The sequence below is a fragment of the Rhinopithecus roxellana genome, chromosome 20, assembly GCF_007565055.1.
Source record: "Rhinopithecus roxellana isolate Shanxi Qingling chromosome 20, ASM756505v1, whole genome shotgun sequence".
Classification (NCBI taxonomy): Eukaryota; Metazoa; Chordata; class Mammalia; order Primates; family Cercopithecidae; genus Rhinopithecus; species Rhinopithecus roxellana.
The window spans coordinates 54,665,009-54,679,483 of NC_044568.1; the positions used below are offsets into that span (position 1 = coordinate 54,665,009).

Consider the following 14,475-nt stretch of genomic DNA (forward strand, 5'->3'; position numbering starts at 1 on the left):
ATTGGTGGGTAATCTGGGCCTGGGACTCTGCTAAATGTTGGAAGTTGAAGGATGAAGAGAAAACCATTCGGTTCTCCTGGTTTTAACTGTGTTGCTGAGAAAGGGAACTGAACGTAGAGTCTGGTTTATACTTACATAAAAATTATAAACCCATTAAGGTTTACAGTATTATTGTAATTCCATATAGACGGCATCAGTCATAATAAGCTAGCATCATAAAATGAGTCAATATTTAGAATATTCCAATTTGTCACACACTTGCTGCAAAAATCTTATGTGATCTCTTCTCTCCATCTCCATAGCTGCCATGGTCCTCTCATGCCTAGAACACTGAAATGCCTTGTTTCCCTATTTCTCTCTCCACAGAATATCACGAGTCATTTTTCAACAGTAAAATCATATCTAACTGCTCTCTTGCTTAAAATCACCCAAGGGTTTCCTACTAAGTTTAAAACGTAATCAAAAGTTACAGAGCTCTGAGCCAGGGGTCTGCAAACTTTTTATTTGCAGAGGATCAGGTATTACCTACTTTTTCCTCCGCAGAATATACAGTCTCTGTCCCAGCTGCCCAGTTCTGCCAACATGGTGCGAAAGCATCCGTAGTCAACACATGAATGCATGGGCCTATTTGTATTCTAATAAAACTTTATTAAAAAAAAAAAGGGGGCAGAGACAGATTTGGCCCATGGCCCATAGTTTGTTGACTCATGCTGAGAAGGATCTTGCCCTTGCCCATCTCCCTGTCTCACCTGGTACTACCGTCCCTCAGGTCATTCCTGCCTCAGGTCTCTGCACTTCGTGGCCCCTGTGTCTGGAACGTCCTTTCTCCACGCCTTTACATGGTAGACTCCTTTATCCTCACTGGGCTCAGCTTCAACATCACCTCTTTAGAGAGGCCTTTTCTTGACCTTACATCAATAAAACAATCTACCTTGTTTTATTTTATCCAACACTTAAATTATCTGGTTTATCCATTTTTGTTGGCATCTTTCTGCTCCCAGGAAGGTGGCAATGTCTTAAGAATAGAGTTCTGGCCGGGCGCGGTGGCTCACGCCTGTAATCCCAGCATTTTGGGAGGCCTAGATGGGCGGATCACGAGGTCAGGAGATCGAGACCATCCTGGCTAACCCGGTGAAACCCCGTCTTTACTAAAAAATACAAAAAACCAGCCGGGCGAGGCGGCAGGCGCCTGTGGTCCCAGCTACTAGGGAGGATGAGGCAGGAGAATGGCATAAACCCAGGAGGCGGAGCTTGCAGTGAGCGGAGATCACGCCACCTCACGCCAGCCTGGGGCAACAGAGCGAGACTCCGTCTCAAAAAAAAAAAAAAAAAAAAAAAAAAAAAAAAAAAAAGAATAGAGTTCCAAACGGTCGTGGTCACTGCTATATCTTCAGCCCCTAGAATATTATCTGACTTATAGAAACTGCCCAATAAATACTTGTTGAATGCATTTACTGATGAAATGGTTATGAGGAATTGATTTGAAATAAGGGTTTCCCTGAAATTATAAATGTTTAAGGACATTTGGATCTGCCACTCTGTTTTACTCAGCTGCAGTGCTAAAAATTGCTGGGCTATTCAGAGTGGATCCTTTGGTATCAGGGATGGGATCCAGCGATGCTGGTGAGCATGCTCTGTGCTAGGACAACTCAAGGACTTTTTCACTTTTGCTTTGCAGCTGCTCAACCATCACCAATTTTCATTTTGGCTAGAGATTCCTGACAGGTTTATCTTTTCAAAAGACTGCAGAATGATCAGTACATTTCTGAAGCTACAAATGCTCCTCTGTCCTGCTGCGAATTTAAACTATTATTTTCATTAAGTTATTCAATTAATTTTTAACATTTTTACTTTCATTTTTAAATATTTGATGCCACAAATCCTTTCCTCTTCCAAATATAAAGTGATGGAAGCATGGCTCCCAGCCTGGGCCTAAAATACATCGAAAAAATTAGTGGGCAGGGCTATCAAGCATTTATTTTTACAAGGAAGTAATCAAAGTGAACCCAAGGGCCACATCTCTCTAGTTCACCCAGAATACAAAGGTCTAACGTGAATGATACGAGCATGGGTGATGGGCAGAGGAGAGGCAGATACATAGGCTAGTCCAGGCATAAGACTTCACGGTTAAAGAGGAGAGTGTTTCAGGAGACAATGGGTTATCCATCTGGAATTGATCTCTAGCCCCAGAGATGCATGCGTGAATTTAGGAGGAGAGAGAGCTATGAGTAAAAATGATAAGAGTTGTCTTCATAGTTATCCACATTCTGTTGGTTGATTAGATACTCTTCTGCCAGAATAAAGGGGTTCAGGCATTCTCTCCTGTCCCAGCAGATGCTTTGGTATCCAGCTCCCATGAGCCAGCAGCCAAGAGTTCTAATACGTGCAATGGTGCCCATTAGGGTGGGCCTGAGATACGGAGGAGGGAAATCCTAATGGCTGTGACAAGGGAGCCAACTGCCTTAGTTCTGAGCTGGTGTGAGATATCACCAGGTGACCTTCAGACATACTTAGGAGCAACTGGGAAAAGATTCCTTTTTTTTTTTTTTTATTTGTATACATTTAATGGGTACAAGTGCAGTTGTATTACACAGACATGTTGCACAGGGGTGAACTCTTGGCTTTTAGTGTAACTATCACCCGAGTAACATACATTGTATTCATTAAGTAATTTCTCACAGCTTACACCCTTGCCAGGCTTCCACCCTTCTGAGTCTCCAATGTCTGTTATTCCGTACTCTATGTCCATGTGTACACATGATTTAGCTCTGACTTATAAGTGACAGCATGCAGTATTTGACTTTCTGAGTTATTTCACCTAAGATAATAGCCTCCAATTCCATTCACATTGTTGCCAAAGCCATGATTTTATACTTTTATATGGCTGAATAGTATTCCACTGTGTGTGTATGTATGTATAGTGTGGTGATAAATATATGTGACAATAACCATGAGGGCAGGTGTCTTTTTGATACAGTGGCATTTTTTCCTTTGCGTAGACACCCAGCAGAAGGATTGCTGGATTAAATGGTAGTTCTATTTTTAGTTTTTTGAGAACTATCCATACTCCTTTCCACGGTTGTATTAGTTTACATTGCCACTAACAGGGTACAAGCATTCCCTTTTCTCTTGAATGACTAGGTGGAGTCAATAGCTAGTGAAGTTCAGATAATACTTTTCATACCATTTAGTTCTGAATTTTCCCTTTGGGAAATGGTCTCTGATTGGATTATGCAACTCTTTCATAAAATTTGTTTTATGGTCACCTGTACTGGAGTGAAGTGTACCATAATTCAAGCGCTGTCTCTTCCAGTCGCAAGGGCTCTGCAGCATGTTAAGGATAGCATCCCTGGGCACTGCTCCTTGCCTAAAATTCCAGTGATGACCTGAGGAAAGGGGCCAGTCTCAGCCACTGCATTCCTCTGCCTCGACCACAATACCCAGTGAGGATTCCATAGCAAGACCATCCACAATCTACAAAACAGCTAGTGAAACGACCACAAAAACTTGTAGATACTGAGTGTCATCTGGAGAAACAAACAAAAATATCCATCAGTATGTTCATGTGTGAAGAGAAAGACTATTGTATCCTGCTACATGAATAAGCTTAGCCAAGATACAGACTAAAATCCTCTGATTAGAAGCATCACCTGAATAGGGATTAAAACATAACAAGGCATACCCACCGTCCCATTAATCCTACTCATATAAATGTATTCTAAAGAAATTGTCACAAACATGGGAAGAGCTGAGCTCTCCTCTGCAGAACTGATGGAAGTGTAGAAAAGTGAAAACAAATGAAACCAATATGAAATTGGTTAAGTAGACAATGGTAGATCCAGACTCTAGCTGTTTGAAACAATGATGTAGCTTGATGTTTACTGAATTACAAAAATGTCCATAGGACACTGAGGAGTGAAGAAGGAGATTTACAGAAAAGCACATAGAGCTCCCATTCTGTAAACCTGTGCACCTGCATCTCTCTATGTAGAGATGCTAGGAGAGAACCCCAGAACTGTGCTCACTAAAATGTCAACTGTGGTTACCTCTGGATGGTGGGACTGCGGCGAGATTGCATTTTCTTCCACTTGAAAAGAACAGAATTGCTTTATTTTTTAAAAAATATATCTACCTAAGGAAAAAAAATGAAATAGCCACATGCCTGATATTCCAAAAACACACAGGATTGGTTGGGGCAGTTGAGAATGGAGGAGCCTACAGCGTGAAAGTCTGAAAATACCACCAAAAGAAAACTTAACACTCAGTGGGTTGAAAAGCCACATCACAGTTACTGCAACAAGTAAAAAGGTAACCAGAAAAGGGACTTGACTACCAGGCCATAGCAACAACCTGAAGACTGTCTGCTGAGCTAGGTGTCAAACATCAACTATCCTAGCCATCTTTATTTAGCTCAAGCTGTTTTGGAAAAGAGCAACTTCCAAGCAAAGCTGAGCTCTCAGGATAGCCATTAGTCCCAAAGGCCACTTGATCGGCTGTTTTTTTCTTATGTCTGGAATGGTTGGACGTGTTTAAAAATTAAAGGAACTGTGTCTTGAAAAGGAGCTCAGGTGGATCCTGGAGGAAAAATAAAAGACAAAAACTCCGTACATCATCTCTTCAGAGTGGCCTCCTCTCATTACAAGACTAGGTTTGGCCCCTCCTGAGATGAGCATCCGGTACAGCTATGTTGTAGCCCTTGCCGCAATTTTCTTTCTTATTTATTCGTTGCTGTCCTCCCTCCTCAGCTATGAATACCAAGAGGGAACAAGCAGCACCTGTCAGGTCCAGTGTTGCACATTCAGAGCTTAGAATAGCGCCAGCACAGAGTAGACGCTTGATAAGCATAATGGATGGAAAAATAATAAATAAAGGGACTAAGACAGGAAAGCGAGGGAGGGAAAGTAGTTGGGCTTTCAGAAGTTAGACAATGAGGATGTAACTGCTAATCTCTGCTTGTCTTCAACAGCCTCAAGAAGAAGGATCAGACATGCCTAAGCAATGTGCCTCTTTCAGGACTCAGAACCTGCACCTCTAGGTAAACGCCACATTCGTCTTTCTCAGTCATGCAGTTTGGGAGCTAATTCTTTCCTTCCATGAGATCTCACCACCTATCTTTCTCAAAGCTGCCCCACCTGTCCAGGGTGGGGGCTGCCATTCTCCCAGCTGCCCTGGCTGCCATTTGGGGTGGCTAAAAGCCAGGAAGGAGAACACAGCCTACAGCCAGCTCCTGAACTTATTGGAAGGCCAAGGCCTCAAGAGGACAGGATATTCAAGCTGATGGATCCCAGGTTGTCCTTGTGCACAGCTGGCTGCAAGTGCCTGGAAATTAAAGCCCCCCTTGGTGACAGCTTTGAACCAGTGTCTCATCATCAGGCTTGGGGGAGAAGACAACCCAGCTACCTGCCCCTCAGCTGAGATAACTCTAATGTGTGTGTTTAATGTCATTTCCTAGAGCTCCCCCAAAAGGATAAAGCTGCAGTTGCCCACTCTGGGAGCTGGTTTAATAAAGCACCTCAAGGGCTGGGCGCAGTGACTCACACCTGTAATCCCAGCACTTTGGGAGGCCAAGATGGGCAGATAACCTGAAGTCAGGAGTTCAAGACCAGCCTGGCCAATGTGGTGAAACCCCATCTCTACTAAAAATACAAAAATTAGCTGGGCGTGATGGCAGGTGTCTGTAATCCCAGCTACTTGGGAGGCTGAGGCAGGAGAATTGCTTGAACCCAGGAGGCAGAGGTTGCAGTGAGCGGAGATCATACCATTGCACTCCAGCCTGGACAACAAGAGCAAAACTCTGCCTCAAAAATTACAATAATAATGCACCTCAAGTTGTCTGACTTTCTTTTCTGTACCTCACCTTACCTGGTATCTGTCCCTGTACCTCTCAGGTAAACCGCAGACCTCAATCTTCATCTTAGAGCCTGCTTCCCTGGGAGCCTGACCTGCCATTCCTCATGGTCAGCCCTTCTCAGAAGTGCCCAGGAAAACACTGGAGGGCAAAACACCCACAAATTGATGCCAACAAGACATGATGGGGTCTTGGAATTAGTGCCCTCCAGGAATTTCAAGAGTTCTCACCCTCTACACCCTACTCATGAACACCTACTCATAAACACCGTATTGGCCGGGCGCGGTGGCTCAAGCCTGTAATCCCAGCACTTTGGGAGGCCGAGACAGGCAGATCACGAGGTCAGGAGATCGAGACCATCCTGGCTAACATGGTGAAACCCTGTCTCTACTAAAAATATAAAAAAAAAACTAGCCGGGCGAGGTGGCGGGCGCCTGTAGTCCCAGCTACTCCGGAGGCTGAGGCAGGAGAATGGCGGAAACCCGGGAGGCGGAGCTTGCAGTGAGCTGAGATCCGGCCACTGCACTCCAGCCTGGGCGGCAGAGCAAGACTCCATCTCAAAAAAAAAAAAAAAAAAAACAACAAAAAAAACACCGTATCTTGGGCATCAGAAAACACCAGACTCACACAGAGATCTGGTTGCCCCCACAGAGCAGTCAGAGCCTTGGCTTGGGCCTCATAAATCAACGCCTGTGACTCTGCAAAAGGAACAACTCATGATCTGCAAAGTCAAAGACCATTATTTTCTGTTTATCTTCCTTCATCCAGGAATGATTCACCAAAACAATACCCTGGAGTTTAGCGCTGAGCAGCCAGAATTGTCTCCTGTCTGCACATACAGATAAATATGGGTGACCTTCCTTTGTGATAGACTGGTGCTGAGGGCATTGAAACACATGGGGACATGAAAATGATGTGTGGTTTGTTGGAAGATGAATTTGCCTTCACACGACTCATGTGTCTCTTTGCTTTACCTTTGCTAAAGGGTACACTACCAGAATAAAAGTAATAATTGCAGTGTTAACAATACAGAGGCATTCCTTATACATTTCTTATTCCCTAAGCACTGGATGAAGCACATTGTCTGACTGAATCCTCACATAACGCTTCTCTAAGGTAGGTACTGTTATATTCTATTCCCATTTGCAGAGGCTTCTAGAAGTTTCAGTAACTTGTCCGAGGTCTCACCGTGTTAAATAGCTGAGCAGAGCGTCAAACACAGCTCTAGGCTACAATGCTGTGAACAGGAACCGCCACATAATTTGTGGAGCTCAGTGTAAAATGAAAATGCAGACACCTTGTTCAATGATTATTAAGAATTTCAAGATGGTGACAGCAGAACATTAAACCAAGCCCCAGGCCCTTCTAAGCATGGGACCCTTCTGCTCGCTGGGCTGTGTGAGGCCACAAAGGCTGTGCCCCATGAAGCTGTCTTTGGTTACGTGGGCTCAGCAAAAAGTGACGTGAGTGATGACAAGGGCCTCAACATTTAACCCTGTTGAACCCTAGATGTGATTCAATGGGCCTGGCTATTTCATCAGAAGAACTAGTCATGTTCTGTCAGGATCTAAATCAGTTCATCTGATAGAACTGCACAAGCTGGGCCTGCAGAGTCTGTGGTGTAAAACATAGAAACAAGAGAGCAGACCCAACGGGTCAGGTAGCTCTTGGGTTTTTTTTTCCTAGGTGGAGTCTTCTTTCTCTGTCACCCAGGCTGGAGTGCAGTGGTGCCATCTTGGCTCACTGCAACTTCCACCTCCTGGGTTCAAGTGATTCTTCTGCCTCAGCCTCCCGAGTAGCGGGGATTACAGGCGCCCACCACCGCATCAGGCTAATTTTTGTATTTTTAGTAGCAATGGGGTTTCGCCATGTTGTCCAGGCTGGTCTCCAACTCCTGACCTCATGATCCACACACCTCTGCCTCCGAAAGTGCTGTGAGTACAGGTGCGAGCCACCACACCCGGCTGGCTCTTGAGTTTCTTGTAACTCACACAAGGCCCGGGAACAAATGTGGCCTATTGTAGACAGACCTGGATTAGTCTTTTGAGTAGGATGCCAGTGCAGATGTGGCCAGAATTTGCGAGAATTGAGGCACAGGTGGCAGCCTGTGATCTGAAGGCAGGTTATACAGAGCACATGATCTGAAGGCAGGTTATGCAGGCTGGCTCCCAAGCACTGACTCCCATCTTTTATTTGTGAAAGCATGGAAAAGTCATGGACCTCTTTCCAGAGTCAGCCCCCTACCCCAACCCCCACCCCAACCTCCACCCCAACCCCCACCCCAACCCCCACCCCACCCCCACCCAACCCCCCACCCCACCCCCACCCCAAACCCCACCCCAAACCCCACCCCCACCCCAAACTCCACCCCAAACCCCACTCCAGCCCCCACCCCAACCCCCACCCCACCCCCACCCCCACCCCAAACCCCACCCTCACCCCAACCCCCACCACCACCCCCAACCCCAGAGGGTGTCAAATAATTTCTACAACACATGGGATCCTACGAGCCACAGAAGAGCAGAGCATGATGGGAAGAGAAGAGGCGATCATTTTTATAGCCAGTTAGGGTTTGTCATTACTTGTAAACGATTTAAATTGAAGAAGAGGTTGGAAAGAGGATACCATCTTCTTCCTCAGATCCCCACTGGCCTCATGGATGCTTCAGGGGCCATCTTGCCTGCAACTCTCTTACAGGATGCTAAGTAATCTAAGTGGCTTTTTATTTGAAAGTTTTTTGCAACATTTCCACATTCTGGATCCCAAATCTGACTGATTCTATTTCAGTTCAAGCTCTACAGTCCAACCCAGAGGGTGCTGAAAAAGAAAACAATGAATCCATATAGACACCTGAGTCTTTATGTATTTTTACAGGATAACACCAACCATAAATAGATATCTGAGGTGGTTGATGTTTTGCAGGAGAAGTGTCTGTCCTTAACTGAATAACACTGTGATTTAAGAAATTCAATGTGCATAAAGAACTCTATCTTCCTTCAAAAAATATTACATGTATATACAGCAATAAAATCTAAAATTCTTGTCTAAACTTTAAGGACAGGCACAGTGGGAGGAAAATTGGACACCGTCTAATCATATACACACATAATATACAAAGACATGTGCGAGCTCACAGCCATACCGAATGTAAGCACTGTCATTTACATTTAGAACACTTTTCCAGCCCATCTGAATTCTAGTCACTCACTCACACGGCCCGGGTACCACAGACAGCAACTGGGAATCATTTTCTGTTCTGCTCAAACTTTGGCCTCTTGAATCGCTTTCCTCATTGGTTCTCCTAATGTGTTCTGCACATCAGCTTGTTTAAGAAGATTTCTGTAAACATCAAATCCAAATTCCAGGGTGTTTCTCACCAGAAGCCATCTCTCCATCAAAAGCAGCTCACAGAGAGGGGCCACGTGGACTGTCTGCCCTAAAATGACCTGACCTCCCTTCACCTGCCCTCTCTCCTTCTCTCTAGACCTGTCATTGCTCCTCTGGCTGCAACACTCGCCTCAAACACCCTCTGGCACACACACAATGCATTCACTCTCATTTCTACAGAGTGTATTTAAAGCTGGGAAGGAAGAGGGTCGATCTTGCCCTGGGGGGATCTGATGCAGCGCATAAAGACCCAGCTCCTTGAAGCTGACGGGAGGTTTTAGGCATCTTGCATACAATTATTCACCTGGTTGTCTGGGAAGGTTACCATGGTAACATTTCCAGAGTTTCATGTATCTACATGTCATTGATAGATCCCATCAATTCAGCAAAGGGGGAAAATAGTAAAAGCAGCTCTTATCTCCTGTCCGGTCTGACGAATCACTATTTTACTTATTTGGGCATAATCTAGGAACAGCAACACGACACTCTTAATATTGTGTTTTTTTTTCACTCAAGTGTATTTTAAAGTTGAAAATCAAAGCCCACCTGAAGAGGAATTTTTCTGTTTTATTCTTTCATTTTCTCAAGTATTATACTCAGGAGTGACTTCAGCTGCTGGCTATGGCATACTTTTAATTAGTACGTATTGGGCCAAAAAAGGAAGCTCTAAATTCTAAAACCATCCCTGATAGAAAGGATAAACATGGGAAAAGATAGCAGGAGCTCTATAGTAACCTGAGTGACTTCTATAACAGTAGGCACATGCATTTCCGGAGAGAGATATCAAACATCTTCCTTTTGGTCCTCTGACTGAAGACAAAAGCTTTCTTCATGCACATCTTCTAAGGGAAGAGAAAAAGTCCTACCTATTTTACTAAAATAGTTCTTATTAAAAGGGCACTATGAAAAGAAATAACTGAGGAGTTTGTAACGAGGACCCAATTCTCATCAAAGCCTTGCTATAGCACAAAGTTTAGCCTTGGACCTTGGACCTTGGACCGAAAGGTAAGCTGGATATTTACATGGTGCCCAACATTAGCCATGCCTTAGAGACTTAGATGGCAGTCATCCTTGGAGGATCATCTTCAGAGACAATGAAAGATATTTTCATAGCTTGCAACACCTTGGTCAAGCTTTGCACTTTAGCGTTCCAACCTGGCTTCCATGCAGGGAAGTAATAAGTCAATGCTGATACAAGCTGAGGTGGAACAGCCATAAGACAGTCCCTAGAATCCACAAAGACCATCGTGTGCCTCTCTCCAAGCCATTATGCTAAAGGTAAGTCAACGTGACATACCTGTGGGTGACCCTTCCATGACATGGCCGATGTAGGGGCCTTCCCGAAAGATCGGTCGGTTGTCATTCTGATCAATCACAATGACTTCCAGAGGCACCGGCCCCTCGAGAGTTTTGCCATTGACATCAGTGGTCTCCACAAATAGCTATTTGAGCAAAGAGATTGGGGGAGAAAGAAGATATTAATTCATTATGAAAATTGAAATAAGGTTCTCTAGAGAAAGTAGGTTATATCAGCAATTTTATGAGCCCTTGGCAATATTGAAACTTTGGTCTCACTGGATAATCACTGGGACTAGAATAGAAAGGAAACATTCCAGAATAAAAGGCAAAGATCAGTTCACTTTAGATCCCCCCTTGGGAAATTTACAATTAATTCATCAAATCGGCAAAGAAAGTTCAAACAAACAAACAAAAAAACCCCAAAACATAAACAGTCATAGCCAAGAAATTATGCTTATATCATTTCTGTTTTCCCAATATCATTGTGCTTAAAAAGAATGTTATGCTAATAAAAATAAATGACTAAGCAGTTGTGAACCAAGTACATTAAGAGGTAACCAAAAGTGCTTATGGCAATCTTTTAGGAGAAAATCGGTCAGTATTTGTAGGGGGCCTTCCTCAGGAAAGCTAGGAACTCAGAATTTGCAGGGGCCTGAATGCGATCTTGGGATTCCTGCCTACCAGGTTCTTTACAATCTCAGAGGATTTCACACGACCATGAATCACTTCCACAGGGAAATGCTTTCAGATCTCAATGAAGAAGGCAGCATTAAATACAACAGCCTTTTGTTTCTCTTGGAAACAAAGAATTATGCCATGGCATTTCCAGTGAATCACAGGGACCTTACATGCACATTTTCTGTGCTTAATTCAACCTTGATTTCACTCAGCGATAAGAGTAATACTTCTTCTTGGATATAAGTGGTGGTTCCTGCACAGGAGTATTTTGGTCAGAAAAGGGCATCTGCATTTGGAATCCTAGTACAACTCATCCCTATCTCTGTGACTTTGAGCAAGACACTGGATCTCAGTTTTCTCATCTGTAAATGGGGTTAAAAAAACACCAGCCCCTTTTGAGTTCATTCATAGGCCAGGCTGAGGGTTAGAATAATAATTAGTATAATTGATGATTTAATTATTATGGAAAGATTTGTTGTTTGGAGGGCTCATGGCAGAGGTAATAGCAAGACAATTTCTAAATTGTTATTATTAGGAATAATAACAAACACTTATCCAGTGCTTCCTTTGGTTCTATACTAAATTATCTCACTTGATTCTCATAATAACTCTTTGGATCCTTTTACAGAGGACAGAATGACAGTAAATAGGAGATAAATGGTGGAGTCCAGATTCGACCTTGGGAAACCTGCCTCCAGAGCTCACATTTTTAACCACTACAAACAATATTTCTAAAGCATTTAATATGGGGTCTGTCACATATCTCAAGAATATTAACTGCTGCTATTGTTGCTACAATTATCAATACTATTGTCAAAAACGAGCCCAAATTAGAAAAATGAAAGACCAACATTCTTGTTACAAATCAGTACAGTCACATCCCACCTGATGGTATTGTAAACCAGTATAATCCTTTTCAAAGGCATGGCAAAATTCAACAGAAACCGTGAAAGACTCATACTTTGTACTATTTTTATACCACTCCTGATCCTATATAAGTTTGCACTACATATTTGGAACGATTCACTGCATTGTTATTTCTCATAATAAAATCACACTGGCATCCGCCTGAATGTCCAGTAGAAGCGAACTAGTTGAATGAATGTTTGTGTCACAACATGTTACAACACAATAATTTTTAAACTTTACTGATCTACTTAGAATATTGAGTAAAAATACACAAAATAACATGTGCATCATGCATATTTGACATACAAATATGAACAGAATTTGAAGGCAGTGAGCAAAACAAAAGCAGGTATGTGTGGGTAGATAATTTTTTTCTTTTTTTTTTTTTAACATTACTTCATCCTTTTACTAGCAAGTTCACACACAGACATACACACTTGATTTCTGGGGCAGATAAAATAATGCAAATAATAAGAAAATATTAAGTGAACAGAGCTTCCTAATATCTGCACACAAAGGAGATCTCACAGAGAGTGAAATCCTATACTTTTATTTTTTTTAAAGCTATTATGAGAATACTGCTAACAAAGGAAATCAATCAAAATAAAGCTTTGGGGCAATTTTATGCAATAACATAGGTCTGGTTTTTCATCTTCCCAAAATAGCCAAGGACTTGACTTTAACTCAACCAAAAAAAAAAAAAAAAAAAAAAAAAACCACTGTGCCTGAAGTTAACAAACATCTTGGATCTGAATCCTAAAATTCTACATTCTATAACACTTGACCAGTATCACAAGTTACAAGTAGGATAGATAATCAGAATTCACATTTGCCAAATATTCAAATACGCTGAAACTGGGAAGGGCAGACAACAGATCCATCTTAACACAATGGAAAGAAAGACAGAAACTAAGGAGACACCATTGATTAGGATGAATGCAAACTGTGGAGCTGAATCTCAGAAAACCAATTATGCAAACAGACAATCCAATGGTATTTTATGATACAAAACTATTCAGAGTTTGACTCTCAGACTTTTCAAAGGACAATAGTGTCAATAGAAGCCAAGACCTTTGGAATGCTCTCTAAAAACAGTGAAGTGCTGTTAAGTGGGATTTTCTTAAAATTAATTTAATATGAATTATTTGAGGACCCACTACACGTCAGCCATCATGCTGAACACGCTGGTATCCAGTCGTTATCAGGAAAGATACCCTAGCATGGAGAGACTGACAATAAACAAGAGAAAAAGATACGGACAAGGTAATTTCAGTCACAGATGAGGCCTTTGAAGGACATGAGATAGGTCTGAGTACGAAAGCTTCACTATCAAATACTGTAGCTGCTAGCGGCATGTGGCTATTGCAATTTACATTTATTAAAATGAAAAAAACTCAGCACTCCAGTCAAACTAGGAAAGTTTCGAGTGCTCAATAGTCACATGTGGGTAGTAGCTACCATATTAGATAACATGGATGTAGAACATTTCCATCACTGGGTAGAGTATGATTGAAAAAGTGTGTGTGTGGTGGGGGGTGGGGGGAGGGCAGGGGGCACCTATTCGAGATAAATGGTGGAGAAAACCTTATTGCTGAGGGAATGTTTCAGCTGAGGCTTGAATGACAAGAAAGTGGAAAGAGATAGCCATACAAAAATACATGGAAAATGATTTCCAGACAGCAGGAATAGCAATAGCAGACTCTGAGGTAAGAATGATCTTGGAACTAATTTGAGAGCGGGGAATGGTATAAGATCAAGTCAAAGAATTAGGGCTCTGCTCAACTCCAAATGGAGTAGGTTAAGGCTTACATCCATACAAGATTTTTTGTGTAAAACAATCTAAACCAAGTGAAGAATGAAGACATTTTCTTCCTATGCGTCCCTGGGAAGGCAGAGATGAGAAAGAAGTATATCATGCTTCTTCCCAACAGAGGAAAACATAATAGACTGAATAAAATATATAATAGGAAATGTTTGTGTTTTACATAGAGGTTCATGTGGTTTTAAAATCATCTTATTAATGATGTGGATGAAAATTAAGCACATGCATATGCATGAGGAAGTTGTTAGTAAATACAGCCTTATCCACCCAATCACATACCGTAACAAAATCTGACATTCCTATGAGTTTTCATCACTGTTCTCATATGAAGGTCAGACCCACAGTTAGCAAATGCCAAACTTTCTGAAGTCAGGCTCTTGAATTCCAGCGCGTCCTCCAGTATCAGAGAATAAATGTTCAATTACGTTCTTGCCTGCCTTCTTTCTTCCTAATTGAAATACCCAAAGCACACAAATCCTTAGTTTGAAAAGACTGGAACAATGCTTGTTTCCTATGAATTACATGATAGATT

General features: G+C 42.4%; 1 protein-coding gene across 1 annotated transcript in view; it reads right to left on the bottom strand.

Annotated features, from left to right (window-relative positions):
• CDH13 (cadherin 13) overlaps window positions 1-14,475 on the bottom strand; it is a 1,178,985-nt gene that overhangs the window by 441,132 nt on the left and 723,378 nt on the right. The window contains exon 6 of the mRNA XM_010355650.2: window positions 10,533-10,677. Coding sequence (XP_010353952.1) covers window positions 10,533-10,677 — 145 coding nt within the window. The remainder of the gene's footprint in view (window positions 1-10,532; window positions 10,678-14,475) is intronic.